Source organism: Zingiber officinale, chromosome 2B (genome assembly GCF_018446385.1).
Source record: "Zingiber officinale cultivar Zhangliang chromosome 2B, Zo_v1.1, whole genome shotgun sequence".
Lineage (NCBI taxonomy): Eukaryota > Viridiplantae > Streptophyta > Magnoliopsida > Zingiberales > Zingiberaceae > Zingiber > Zingiber officinale.
The window spans coordinates 74,990,030-75,003,753 of NC_055989.1; the positions used below are offsets into that span (position 1 = coordinate 74,990,030).

Below are 13,724 nucleotides of genomic sequence, written 5' to 3' on the forward strand. Positions count from 1 at the left end.
AAGCTCAAGCAAGACTTAGCAATCGGAAGGAGGAAGAAGAAGAAGAAGAAGTAGGCTCAGCGGCCCTCCTTTATAACTGCAAGAAAGCGAAGAAAACACGAAGAAATCTGGCCGTTGTCGCAGCGGCTGGTACTGAATCGATCGTGGACCGATCAGGGCTCCATGTGGATCGGTCCACGACCGATCCATTCCCTAACTTCGCTTCTCCCCGATCGGTCCATGGACCGATCGGGAAGCTCCTGATCGGTCCACGCCCAGGGAACCTTCTGATCGGTCCGTAGACCGATCGGGCTTCTCTTCTCTGCTCGATCGATTGTGCCGATCGGTCCGCGGACCGATCAGAAATCAATCGGTAGCCGACTAAGTCAAAAATAAGCATTTTAGCACGTCCGATCGGTCACCGGACCGATCGAGGCAACCTCTGGATCGGTCTAGTGACCGATCCAGAGCTTGGTTTTTGCCCAAACCAAGTCCCAAGACTTCCAAACCAATATCCGGTCAACCTTGACCTATTGGTACTTCATCCCTAGCATCTGGTCACTCCCTTGACCTGCTAGAACTCCCTGCCAAGTGTCCGGTCAATCCCTTTGACCTACTTGGACTTTCCAACACCAGAAGTCCGATCATCCCTGATCCATCTGGATTTTCCCTTGCCTGGCTTCACTCACCAGGACTTTCACCTGGCTTCACTCACCAGGATTTCCACACTGCCTAACATCCCAGTTAGGACTTTCTCACTGCCTGGCTTCACTCACCAGGACTTTCCATACTGCCTAACATCCCAGTTAGGACTTTCCACTGCCTGGCTTCACTCACCAGGACTTTCCAACTGCCTAACATCCCAGTTAGGACTTTCCCAGTGCCAAGTCTCCATACTTGGACTTTTCCAGTGCCAAGTCTCCATACTTGGACTTTTCGCGTGCCAAGCTCCCTGCTTGGACTTTTCCGTGCCAAGTCTCCATACTTGGACTTTTCCAGTGCCAAGTCTCCATACTTGGACTTTTCCCGAATCAGGTCAACCCGGTCAACCTTGACCTACGGTTGCACCAATAATCTCCCAAACATCTATTCTTGTCCCACATCAAGAATAGAACTCTCTCACGAGTGTCAAACATCAACATGCAACACAACTAGGTCAACCTTGACCTAAGGTTGCACCGACAATCTTCCCAAGTCAAACATCAAAATACAACTCGAGTCACGTCAACTCGAGTCGGGTCAACCAGGTCAACCTTGACCTAAGGTTGCACCAACAATCTCCCCCTTTTTGATGTTTGACAAAACCATAATCAAGTTAGGTTAACCCGATAACCTAACTTAGGTTTTCAATCATCTTCCAATGTCCAATGTTCTTTCCTTGAACATTCTCTGGACATTCTCCCCTTAGGTTAACCCGATAACCTAACTTGGGTTCTCCAATAATTCTCCCCCTTTTTGACACACATCAAAAAGAATTCCAATGTTCTTCCTTGAACATTCCTTGACATTCTTCCCCTAGCTTAGGTTAACCCGATAACCTAACTTGGGTTCTCCAATAATTCTCCAATGAACACTCTCCCCTTTTTGACACACATCAAAAAGAAAAAGGAGAGTATCAAGATCAAGAGTTTCTTCCTAATGAAAGTCTCATACCTTTCATTGAAACTCTTAATTTCCCCCTTGATACTAAACTCAACAATCAACTTAGTGATAATCCCATATCACTAATCCTCAAAAAGTCTTAAGGAGTAAAAACTCCCCCTAAAAGTCAACTCCCCCTTGACAATTAGATAAAACTCCCCCTAAAGGTCAACTCCCCCTTTACCATTGCACCAACAATGTCTTGGAGAGTTTCAAACCTTTAGAAATCCAAAAACACCACTTCCATAACTGAAATTTCAGACACCAGCTGAAAAATCAGAAATTCGGCACGCCCTGATCGGTCCCCAGACCGATCAGAAGCCCCCTGGATCGGTCCCCAGACCGATCCATCCTTCACCAGATCGCATCAAGCTTTCTGGATCTTACTGGATCGGTCTGCAGACCGATCCACAACACTCTGGATCGGTCCGCAGACCGATCAGAGCTTCCCTGGATCGGTCCCCGGACCGATCCAGACACTGAAATCAGAATTTCTGATTTCCCCTTCCGGAAATTCAGAAACTCCTAATAAATTTAATAAAATTCCAAAAATTACGAAACTTTGAGGATACATTCCTCATATCATACACTATCATGGAAAAATAGTTTTCTATGAAAATAACTTCCATTTTTCAATCTTGATACAAAGTTCAAAAACTTTGAAATAGTTCAAGTTTAGCTCAACTTTGTATCACTTCGGTCAATGATGAATGCTATCACTAGGAAAGCTTCATCAAGGTTTTTCAAATCAATTTTAAAATACTTTTAAAACCATTTGAATTTAGGACCATAATCTTAGGGCTAGATGTACATGACTTGTACACAAGCTTTCCCTATGATCCTTAATTTCTTGAATTAGGGTCATCTAGGTACAAGGACAATGCACCTTGATCCTAACTCATGATCCTAATATCTCACACACATCTAAGGTGTATCAAACCACATTCAAGTCAATTTGATGTGAGATATGGATTAAGGTCAACTTAGGCTAAGTTCTCATGCATTTTCTAAACACAAATTTGATCTCAATATCAAAATGTGTTTTTCATCCTTAAATCAATTTCATTGATCATTAATGCAAGAGATGATGACATGGCATATAATGATATCATAAGTAAAAACATGTGCCAATGTCATGATGTCATGGCATAAAGTTTGAAACTAAACTGACACATGACATATAATAACCTAAGCATTATCATGGCATTTCAAATGATCATAAATTAAATATGATGTCATGACATGGCATATGGCAAACAACCATGGTAAGTTAACACAAATAAAATACCTAGATTGCCCAAAGTGCTCCAAGAAAATGTCAAAACCCAAATTGACATTTCTTGATCTCTTGTTTGATTTATACTATTTAAAATTCTACAAGAGTAGCACTTCTAAGTTAAGGCCCGGATTGCCTTGATTACCTAAAAGAATATCAAAATCCCAATTTGATATTTCTCTAGGTTTTTCCAAATTGTGTCAATTTAAAGTAAGATTAATATATTCTCACTTTGGCACAACTTACTCTTCCAAGGAGTGAATGACAAAGATTATTCCATTTCATTTTCAAAGGTTCCCAAAAACCTTAAAAATGCTCCTTGAGTGTCAATTTCCTCAAAGTTGGGTTAACTACCCTTCTTATTGGAGTTGACACTCTCTAACCCATCTATGGGGTAGAGAAAATGCTCCTAGGAACCCAATACCTATTAGAGCTCATTGGGTTCACTAAATATTCACTAGGGATAACTTCCCTAGCAACCCTCCTAATGACCCTCTTAGGCTTTGAAACCTTGGTCATTTGGGTCTCATCAAGGTCAACTATAGGGGCGACTCCCCTTGTGACCTTGGTAGTGGTCTTCCTAGCCCTAGGTTTTGTTCCATAATCGAATGGAACATTATGATAAGTGGGCTTGACCACTTGGGACTTAAGTTTGTGACCCAAACCCTTTTTGTCCTTGGACATTGGTTTTTGACCCTTAAACCCTAGAGATGACTTCTCCAAGTTCTTAAGAGCATTTTCCAAAGTATCAAGTCTTGACCTCAAGACTTGATTCTCCTTCTCTAGTACCTCAATTTTTGATTTGTCATTTTCTTTGAGGCATTCCTAGGCATGTGTCTAGTTGATTTGGGATTCCTACCTAGGTTCTCCTTAACCTTAGATGAGGTAATTCTAGGGTTGGCTTTCCTAGTGTTATCCTTATCTAGGCTCACATGTTTGGCACCTAAGCATGTGTATCGATTTCTAATGTTATCATGCTTATCATTATTGACTAGTGCAATAAAATTTCTAGCATGCATCTTACTAGTATTGCACGAATGAGACTTAAATGATACCTTAGGGTTTGCCTTAGCTCCCCCTATAGAAGTGCTCGGTCTCTTGCCCTTGTGAGGTTGCCTCCCCCTCGGACAATGACTCCGATAATGTCCCCTTCGCTTGCATTGGAAGCACACCACGTGCTCCTTGCCCTTGCGTGTCGGGACTCCGGCTACCTTGACCTTTGGCGCCGGTGGAGTCTTCCTTACCCTCTTTGGACACTTACTCTTGTAGTGCCCAAATTCCCTACACTCAAAACACATTATATGCAATTTACTTGAACTTAAAGTGTTTGAGTTACCTAGGGTTGAGGATGAATGGATGCTCTCTTCTTCATCCCTCCCGGAGGTAGAAGCTTCTTCTTCGTGCTCCGATCTTGAAGAAGAACTTTCCTCCTCTTCGTCCTTAGATGTTGAGTAACCCTCAACTTCTAATTTGCTCCCTCCATGATGTGAGCTACTTGGCTCACTAGGCTCCTCTCCATGGCTTGAAGTGGAGCTCTCCTCATGGTACTTGGCCAAGTTATCCCATAATTCCTTGGCATTGTTGTAACCTATCTTACACAAGATGTTAGTAGGCAATGAAAATTCAATTATTCTCGTTACCTCTTCGTTGATTTCGGATTTGTGAATTTGTTCTCTTGTCCACTCCTTCTTCTCAAGTGGTTTTCCTTCCTTATCCACCGGAGGAGTAAAACCTTCTTGTACACAAAACCAATTCATTATGTTAGTCATAAGAAAGTACTTCATCCTTACCTTCCAATACGCGAAGTCGCCGCATTCGTAGAAGGGTGGAATGGTGACATCTTCTCCATAGAGATCCATTCTCTAGCTTTGCTCCCACGGGTGTTGATCCGATGAAGAGCGGCCTCGCTCTGATACCACTTGTTAGGATCCTTCGTACGGCTAGAGAGGGGGGGTGTGAATAGCCGACCCCAATCGATCGCGTTTCTTCCTACGATTAGGTTAGCGCAGCGGAAAATAAAACAAAGAAACGAAAGCGGAAAGATCAAACCTCAAACTCGTCGATGTAACGAGGTTCGGAGATGAAACTCCTACTCCTCGGCGTGTCCGTAAGGTGGACGAAGCCTATCAATCCGTCGGTGGATGAGTCCCCGGAAAACCGGCTAAATCAAACTCCTTCTGGGTGGAGAAACCTCGCCACAATGTCTTGCAACAGCAAGATAAACAGAAGTACAAGAATACAGCAAGAAAACTAAGTACAATACAAGAATGTAATAACCCTAGCTTGCCTTCTTGTCGACTGGATGAAGCAACAGCTCCAAGCGCCTACAACAGCAGGTGACCCAGCCGAAAGCTCACGCGAAGCTTTGGACGAGCTCAACAAAGCTCAAGCACAGCAGCACTTAGCAATCGGAAGGAGGAAGAAGAAGAAGAAGAAGTAGGCTCGCAGCAGCAGCCCTCCTTTTATAACCTGCGAAGAAAGCGAAGAAAACACAGAAGAAATCTAGCCGTTGTGTCGCAACGGCTTCCTGATCGATCCGTGGACCGATCAGGCTCCAGTGGATCGGTCCACGGACCGATCCATTCCCTACGCTTCTGTTCCGTCTTCGATCGGTCCATGGACCGATCAGAATCTGATCGGTCCACGGACCGATCAGGAACCTCCTGATCGGTCCGTAGACCGATCAGCTCTCTTCTCCCGAACTTTGCGCCTCGATCGTTGTCGATCGGCCGCACCGATCAGAACTATCTGATCGGTCACCGACCGATCAAGAATCAGAGCATTGTATCGATCGGTCACCGCACCGATCGAGCAACAGATCACCGGATCGGTCCGGTGACCGATCCGAGCTTGGTTTTGCCCAAACCAAGTCCCAAGACTTCAAACCAATATCCGGTCAACCTTGACCTATTGGTACTTCATCCCTAGCATCCGGTCACTCCCTTGACCTGCTATCCCTGCCAAGTGTCCGGTCAATCCCTTTGACCTACTTGAACTTTCCAACACCGAAGTCCGATCATCACTCACCATGGATTTTCCCTGCTCGGCTTCACTCACTGGACTTTCACCGGCTTCACTCACCAGGATTCCACCGCCTAACATCCCGTTAGGACTTTCTGGCTTCACTCACGGGACTTTCCATCTGCCTAACATCCCAGTTAGGACTTTCCAGCTTCACTCACCAGGACTTTCCAACCGCCTAACATCCCGTTAGGACTTTCCTCAAGTCTCCATACTTGGACTTTTCCAGTGCCAAGTCTCCATACTTGGACTTTTCGCGTGCCAAGCTCCCTGCTTGGACTTTTCCGTGCCAAGTCTCCATACTTGGACTTTTCCAGTGCCAAGTCTCCATACTTGGACTTTTCCCGAATCAGGTCAACCCGGTCAACCTTGACCTACGGTTGCACCAATAATCTCCCAAACATCTATTCTTGTCCCACATCAAGAATAGAACTCTCTCACGAGTGTCAAACATCAACATGCAACACAACTAGGTCAACCTTGACCTAAGGTTGCACCGACAGTCTTCCCAAGTCAAACATCAAAATACAACTCGAGTCACGTCAACTCGAGTCGGGTCAACCAGGTCAACCTTGACCTAAGGTTGCACCAACAATCAGGCCCTACGCTGATCGGTCCCCAGACTGATCCCAACTCTCACAGAGAGTTGGTTGCGATCCCTGATCGATCTGTGGACCGATCAGCCTTCTTACTGATCGGTCACCAGACCGATCAGATAACTCACAGAAAGTTTCTGTGTGGTTACTGATCGGTCACCAGATCGATCAGATGACCCAGTGTTTCACTGGATCGGTCAGCAGACCGATCCAGATACCCATAGTGTTACTGGATCGGTCAGCAGACCGATCCAATTTCCCAGCCTTAAACCTAAAGCCTTCCTGATCTAGAGAACGAGCTACCGAGCCCTCTCTGACCTAGTCCGGAGAACGAGCTACCGAGCCCTCTCCGACTTCCACGTCCGGTCCAGAGAACGAGCTACCGAGCCCTCTCCGACTTCCACGTCCGGTCCAGAGAACGAGCTACCGAGCCCTCTCTGACCTAGTCCAGAGAACGAGCTACCGAGCCCTCTCTGACCTAGTCCGGAGAACGAGCTACCGAGCCCTCTCCAACTTCGTCCGGTCCAGAGAACGAGCTACCGAGCCCTCTCTGACCTAGTCCGGAGAACGAGCTACCGAGCCCTCTCCAACTTCGTCCGGTCCAGAGAACGAGCTACCGAGCCCTCTCTGACCTAGTCCGGAGAACGAGCTACCGAGCCCTCTCCAACTTCGTCCGGTCCAGAGAACGAGCTACCGAGCCCTCTCTGACCTAGTCCGGAGAACGAGCTACCGAGCCCTCTCCGACTCCATCTAGTCCAGAGAACGAGCTACCGAGCCCTCTCTGACCTAGTCCGGAGAACGAGCTACCGAGCCCTTTCCGACTCCATCCAGTCCAGAGAACGAGCTACCGAGCCCTCTCTGACCTAGCATGCCAAGCTTCCATACTTGGACTTTTCCCCGTGCCAAGCTCTCTGCTTGGACTTTTCCCGTGCCAAGCTCCCTGCTTGGACTTTTCCGTGCCAAGTCTCCATACTTGGACTTTTCCCGTGCCAAGCTCCCTGCTTGGACCTTTCCGTGCCAAGTCTCCATACTTGGACTTTTCCCGAATCAGGTCAACACAAGTCGGGTCAACTAGGTCAACCTTGACCAAAGGCTGCACCCACGATCCCCCAAGTTCCTATTCTTGTCAACCATCAAAATATAACTTCTCTATTCTTGTCAAACATCAAAATATACCTCGAGTCGGGTCACCCAGGTCAACCTTGACCTAAGGTTGCACCAACACTACATACCAATATTTTCCTGTACGGAAGGAAACATACTAGAAACTGAAATCTATAACAATAAAAAGATAAAATTTTTGTAACATGGAAGTTGGGCCTGATATGGAATCATATCAGGTCCACGTTGGGCCTGATATGATTCCATATCAAGCCCACGTTGGGTCTGATATGAGTCCATATCAGGTTCAACGTGTAGTTTTTTGCCGATTCTTTGATTCTGCATGTTAACAGCTATGAAAAGTCGAAATAAATAATGGACATCATATTTGAACTCCTTGAGACATCAGAAATCCATAGGAACTGAAATGGGTTAAATCGGAGCTCTTTAGGTCCATTAGTGAGTTTTGGTCAAAACCCACTGATGGACCTTAAGAGCTCCGATTGAACTCATTTCAGTTCCTATGGATTTCTGATGTTGCAAGGAGTTTACATTTGGTGTCTCTTATTTATTTCGACTTTTCATAGCTGTTAACATGCAGAATCAAAGAATCGACAAAAAACTACACGTTGGGCCTGATATGGACTCATATAAGGCCCAACGTGGGCTTGATATGGAATCATATCATGCCCATGTTGGGCCTGATATGATTCCATATTAGGCCCAATGTGAGCGTTTTTGCTGATTCTTTGATTTTGCATGTTAGCATCTATAAGAAGCCGAAATAAATAATAGACATCATATTCGAACTCCTTGCAATTTTAGAAATCCATAAAAACTGAAATGGGTGCAATCGGAGCTCTCTAGGTCCCTCAGTGAGTTTTGACCGAAACCCAGTGATCGACCTAGAGAGCTCCGATTGCATTCATTTTAGTTCCAGTGGATTTTTGAAATTGCAAAGAGTTCAAATATGTTATTCGTTGCTTATTTTTGCTTATTCAAATGTATTAAAATGTTATGAAAAAATTGACTAATGTTATCCATATATTCTGCTGATAAAAAAAGAGGAGAGAAAGAAATATAGTGAAAAAAAAGAAAACGGTAGAAAAAGTCAAATTATCAGTAAAGATAAAATAGGAAATATACTTTAAAAAGTACGTTATTGGGTAAATACCAAAATAACGTACGCCTTTTAGTAAATTTAAATCTCTATTTACGTCTTTTGGTAAATTGTCGAAATAAGAATTTGACGATTGTTGAGTTGTTTTATAGATTTTCCCCCCATTTTTTCTTTTGTTTTTTCATTCTAGAAGGTTCTGGTGATCAATGAATTTTATTTATTTATTTTATTTTTAAAAAATTAATATTTATTTATTTAAAAAATGGAAATAAATGACCATGTTGACGTGATGTAATCATGTAAATGAAAAAGCTATTACCCTTCGATATGCTGTCACATATTATTTTTTAATGAATAAAAATAAAAAAATAATTGCGAAAATAAATAAATAAATGGTCCAAAATTAAAATGGGCCTTGATCGAAGCCCACTTGGATAAAAATTTTGAGCCGGAAGATCAAACCGGTCGAGTTTGTCAACCGGTAGGGGGATCCAGCATCAACGGTTCAGTAACATGCGCCGGTTTAAATCGTCCTCGAGCCGAAACAGGCGGAACTTTATCATAGCGAGCAGCGACGGACTCGAGGCGGGGGGAGAGCGTTGGAAGCCATGGCAAACCAAGGAGCCAAGAAGAGGAAGGAGGAGAACAAGAAGCATATGACCAATCTCCGTCTCCTCATCATCGCCTCCAACGTGCGTCAATCGCCACTTCCCCTATTCTGCTTCCCCCTTTTGCCCTTCTTATTCGTTTATAGATCTAATATTTTATATAGGGCGAAAGTTTGTAGCTTTAAAATCAATTATGCATACCGGAATACATGCTACGATTAAAGTCGATTAGAATTTAATCAGATCTACGAGATCGGAGCTTTGACATTAGTGAATTTTCAACATTAGGCTAATCTTATTATGTCATTTCAAGATTCCTTTTGATTGATCGCTAATAGGAAGTGAAGTTTGAGATATTTGCAAAAATTTGTCTAAATGAACTGTCACTGTCAGATAGAAAACCTCTCTTTGTGATGCTGCTTATGGTTCTAGTGGACACATCTTATTTTATTAAAGCAGAGCACCATCTGAGATTATTACTGAAGATAATTGTAAAATTCATGAAACATTCTCAATTTGGTTTTTGTAGTTAGACATCCAAATTCATAACCTCATAAAGACTATATCATCATTTCAATTCACAAGTTACAGGAAAGTATAACTTCATTTATGATTCAGAGTTTGTTTGGAAACGTATCCTCTTATTTAAGTTTGATCTAAGATTTTTAGTAGCATGCATGCTTGCAATTTTGGATTTACTCCAGGCACGTAGCAGTTTATATTTGCTTAGAGAACAATTACAATCTCTTCTACTTTTCACATATATATTCAAAAAGAAGACAGAAGAGAACACTGATAATTTTTAGCTATATGACTATTGGTGAGACTAGTCATGCTCTATAAAGGTCACAGTGTAGGCCATTAAAGAAACAGTACATAGAGTTAACATTGCAAGAATGAAAATGAGAGATGGATGTATAAACTTACTGGGAATATAAGATAAAAAAACTTAGCCGTTAGGTAACACTTGATATATGATAAAATAAATAAATATGCTAAAATCATATCAATATATTTGAAGATGGTCAGTACATTTAGACAACATAAATAATTACTGCTAAGGTGATGAAGGGAGACCAAAATATTCTACTTACATTTAAATGACTGGCATAACTAGTGATGTTGTTTTGTATAGAGCTCAATGGTTGGATAAGATCCTTGTAGCACACTCAAATAGTTGTGATATAGGCTTTTGTTGTTCTTCATGAAGTCACTTATAAAAACTGCAATAATTCAAGTTTCAGTAATGAAATAATGGCAACTGGTCATGGTTGAGCTTGTGACTTGGCAATTGAAATCTGTATCTTGTGTGCCCATGAAAGATTGTAAATTGTACAAACATAATAGCACAGTTTTTTTTAAAATTTATTTATAGCTTTTGAATGATATCTGCGTTGCTGTATTTATAGCTTTCAAACAATATATGTAGTCATTTTTTTAAAAAAATTGATTTGTTTCTTTTCACATTTCAAAATTGATTGTCGGTGATGGACCATATAAAATTAGGATGAGAAAATGCAAGATTTGATTTCTTTTCACATTTCAAAATTGATTGTCAGTGATGGACCATATAAACTTAGGATGAGAAAATGCTATGAACATACTTTGTGTGATATACATAATATGTTATTGATTTTGAACCATATCTTTTTGTTTCTTTATTTGGAAGAACGTGAAGCCTAGATACTTGCTCAGTTTTATTTTTGTATATTGTCGGTAAGTAAATCAAGAACTAAGAAAAAGAACTCAAGATATTTAACTAAAAGCTATAACTTTTAATGAATTTGCTTCCAAGGAAATGCAGATGCATACTGTGGTTGGTGCAACATAATTCATAAAAACCTGCAAAGATACAGTCCTTTCTGTTAGGAAAGCTGATGTAACTCATTAAGCTTACTTCTAAAAGAGTTGCTGATAGGATAAAGAGAATTCATGATGGTCCAAGTTTATTGCAATTGATGGCTAGTTATGAATAATAAGCTGGATAATTGAATAATAAGTTGGTTTTTGTTCAAATACGGTAAGTAAAGAGACATATGCTAATAAAATGACTAGTTTGCAGGTCATTTATGTTTTGGTGCGGCTGGTTATATTTCACTCCACTTTTACTTGGAAGCATTGGATTGGTCTTCTTGTGACATCTATTGTTTACGGACTTTCATATAAACAACTTGAAAGTATGGCAAGGCCAACATACTCTGATGATGGTGAACTCTTAGATGGTGGCTATGATATGACCACTGGTGGTATCTGTGGGTGCGTATGAGTTCTTTTTCTGTATTTTGCTTTGACATTTGACATTGAAGCTCGACTATGCTTTTTGTACCAAAATAGGAGTATTTTACTTCTATTGTATATGTTTGTTCCCTTTATTTCTGAGATCACTTTGTTTCTGACCTTATATTTGTGAGTATCAACATTTCTATTAATAAGCCTGTCATTTCCATTGATTGTCTCTTTAGGATGCACTTTCATGCATAAGGATTATCCTTGCTTAACTATCTTTCATGTTCCAAAAATGAATTGTTGGTCTCTTTGGAAGGTCTGATTCTAGGAAATACCAATAGATGAAGTTTCCCAATCCTTAATGGACTATGATAAAGTCAAGAATAGAAAAGAAAATAATGATAGAAGGAAACATTCATTACTATGATAAAAAGGAAGCACAATAGAGCAATAAAGTGTTTCTGCTTGCAGATTGACCAGCATCAGAATTAAGTGCCAGCTTCTCATGTTGGTAAAGATTTTGAAATTTGTTGTCATGGTTTTTGGTTCAAAACCCACCTTCACCGAGATGGAGGTTCGCTTTCTTATACATTATATATAAAAAGAGACTGGCTGACACCATGCGGCACTGAACACTTATATGCACAGCTTATTCTCATTGTTTTGGTGTTAAACCATATAATTTGTCGGGATACTCTTGCACAGCATATCACTTTTCACAAACCGGAGAAAGCATAGTTGTGTGCTTGTATTGTATGTATGTGTCCAATTTTACTTCTATTTGTTCAAATATATACTTGAAACAACTCGAATACTTGGTATTGATTATTGTTTTTTTGCTGCAGTTATTTGCATGATGTGATCTACATAACTAGTTTTGTGCAGATAATGTCCATATTATCTGGTAAATTTTGGTGGACTTATTTAGTGGTAAGATTTGAAGAAACTCATTTTTCTTATGCTTTCATATGACTGGTGGACTTAGTGTATGGATATCTATATCCTTAATTTTGGGGAACTCAACTACTCAAGTAACTATATTTTTCAGTTAACTAAGAGTATGCTCGCTTCACAAAATAGAATTAACAATACATAGAATAGGAACGTGTTTCTAGGATTCAAAGGGAATAACAATTATGTCAGAATTGATATTGAATATTCATTTTGTAACCAAACACAAGAATTGCTATTCCATCAAAATTGATATCCATGCCAACCAAAACATGCTATAATAATAGATGTCATGTGTCCTATTGTGTTACTACGATTAACATGTCTTGTCCCATAGTTTTACTACGATCCTTTGATCCAGTTTTCTCTGAGCATTCTTTGTGAATCACAGATACCGGCATTTGGTGCATACAAGTTATCTGGTTTGCTAAAAGGAATAATGCCAGGGGGTTCAGAGGTACACAATAATGCCACATAAATTTTCAAAGTTGTCTTGCTTGGGCATTAACTTGAGGATCATCTTTGTTTCACTCATTGGGTGCAGGGAGAAGTAGAGGACGAGAAGAGCCGTAAGAAGAGGGAAAAGATGGAGAGAAAAGCTTCAAGAGGTAGAATTATCAAGACCAGGAATAGATAATTTTGTGGCTATTTAACTTTTACATGTACCCTTAACTACCCTTAAATACCAGTAGAACCTCGATGAATCACGGGGCATTCATAGCATGAGAAGTTGCCTAATCATGTTTACTTATGTAATACCAAATTGCATTTTAATAATCTTTTCCCTCTTTTGTCAAACATTCAATTGATGCTAGAGATTACTGCAATATGTAATGCAAATTAACAACTCAAGTTTTAGACAAAGTTTTTATATTTATAAGAGTTTAGTTTTGATATATTCTCCTATGTTGGAGATTCAGTCCCTAAAGTTTAAAATCTTAAATTTGTCATTTACCTCATTTAGGTTTACAGACTAATTTCGATAGAAGTTTAATATTATCTGACTTGTTTCTTATCATGTATTTGATTGTTGGCTAGTTCAATTGTATTTGTGTTGAAATAGAGGCATTTACTTCATTAGATTTTGTTTACTCTGTCTTTCATATTGTTTATTTGGATGGAATCTGAAGTGAAAAAATAATCAAATCTAATTAATACATTTCTGGTGCAGTGAAAATGAAGTTTCATCTGCTGTTGTTATCTTA

The 13,724-nt window shown here is 40.6% G+C and overlaps 1 protein-coding gene across 1 annotated transcript; it reads left to right on the top strand.

Moving 5' to 3' along the window:
* The first annotated feature begins 9,275 nt into the window (after positions 1–9,275).
* Positions 9,276–13,415, top strand: LOC122045909 (transmembrane protein 208 homolog). Its single transcript, XM_042606335.1, has 5 exons — positions 9,276–9,426; positions 11,405–11,598; positions 12,414–12,498; positions 12,911–12,976; positions 13,064–13,415. Exons 1-5 carry the CDS (start codon positions 9,343–9,345, stop codon positions 13,154–13,156), a joined length of 522 nt encoding a protein of 173 aa, XP_042462269.1. The 5' UTR covers positions 9,276–9,342; the 3' UTR covers positions 13,157–13,415.
* Positions 13,416–13,724: the final 309 nt, after the last annotated feature.

What these genes read in the sequence shown, in the direction of transcription:
- LOC122045909 (XM_042606335.1), top strand. Translation starts at nt 9,343, where the DNA reads ATGGCAAACCAAGGAGCCAAGAAGAGGAAGGAGGAGAACAAGAAGCAT. An exon ending in ACCACTGGTGGTATCTGTGG is followed by an intron (nt 11,599 to 12,413) that starts GTGCGTATGAGT and finishes TTTTTGCTGCAG; the next exon opens with TTATTTGCATGATGTGATCT. An exon ending in TAATGCCAGGGGGTTCAGAG is followed by an intron (nt 12,977 to 13,063) that starts GTACACAATAAT and finishes CATTGGGTGCAG; the next exon opens with GGAGAAGTAGAGGACGAGAA.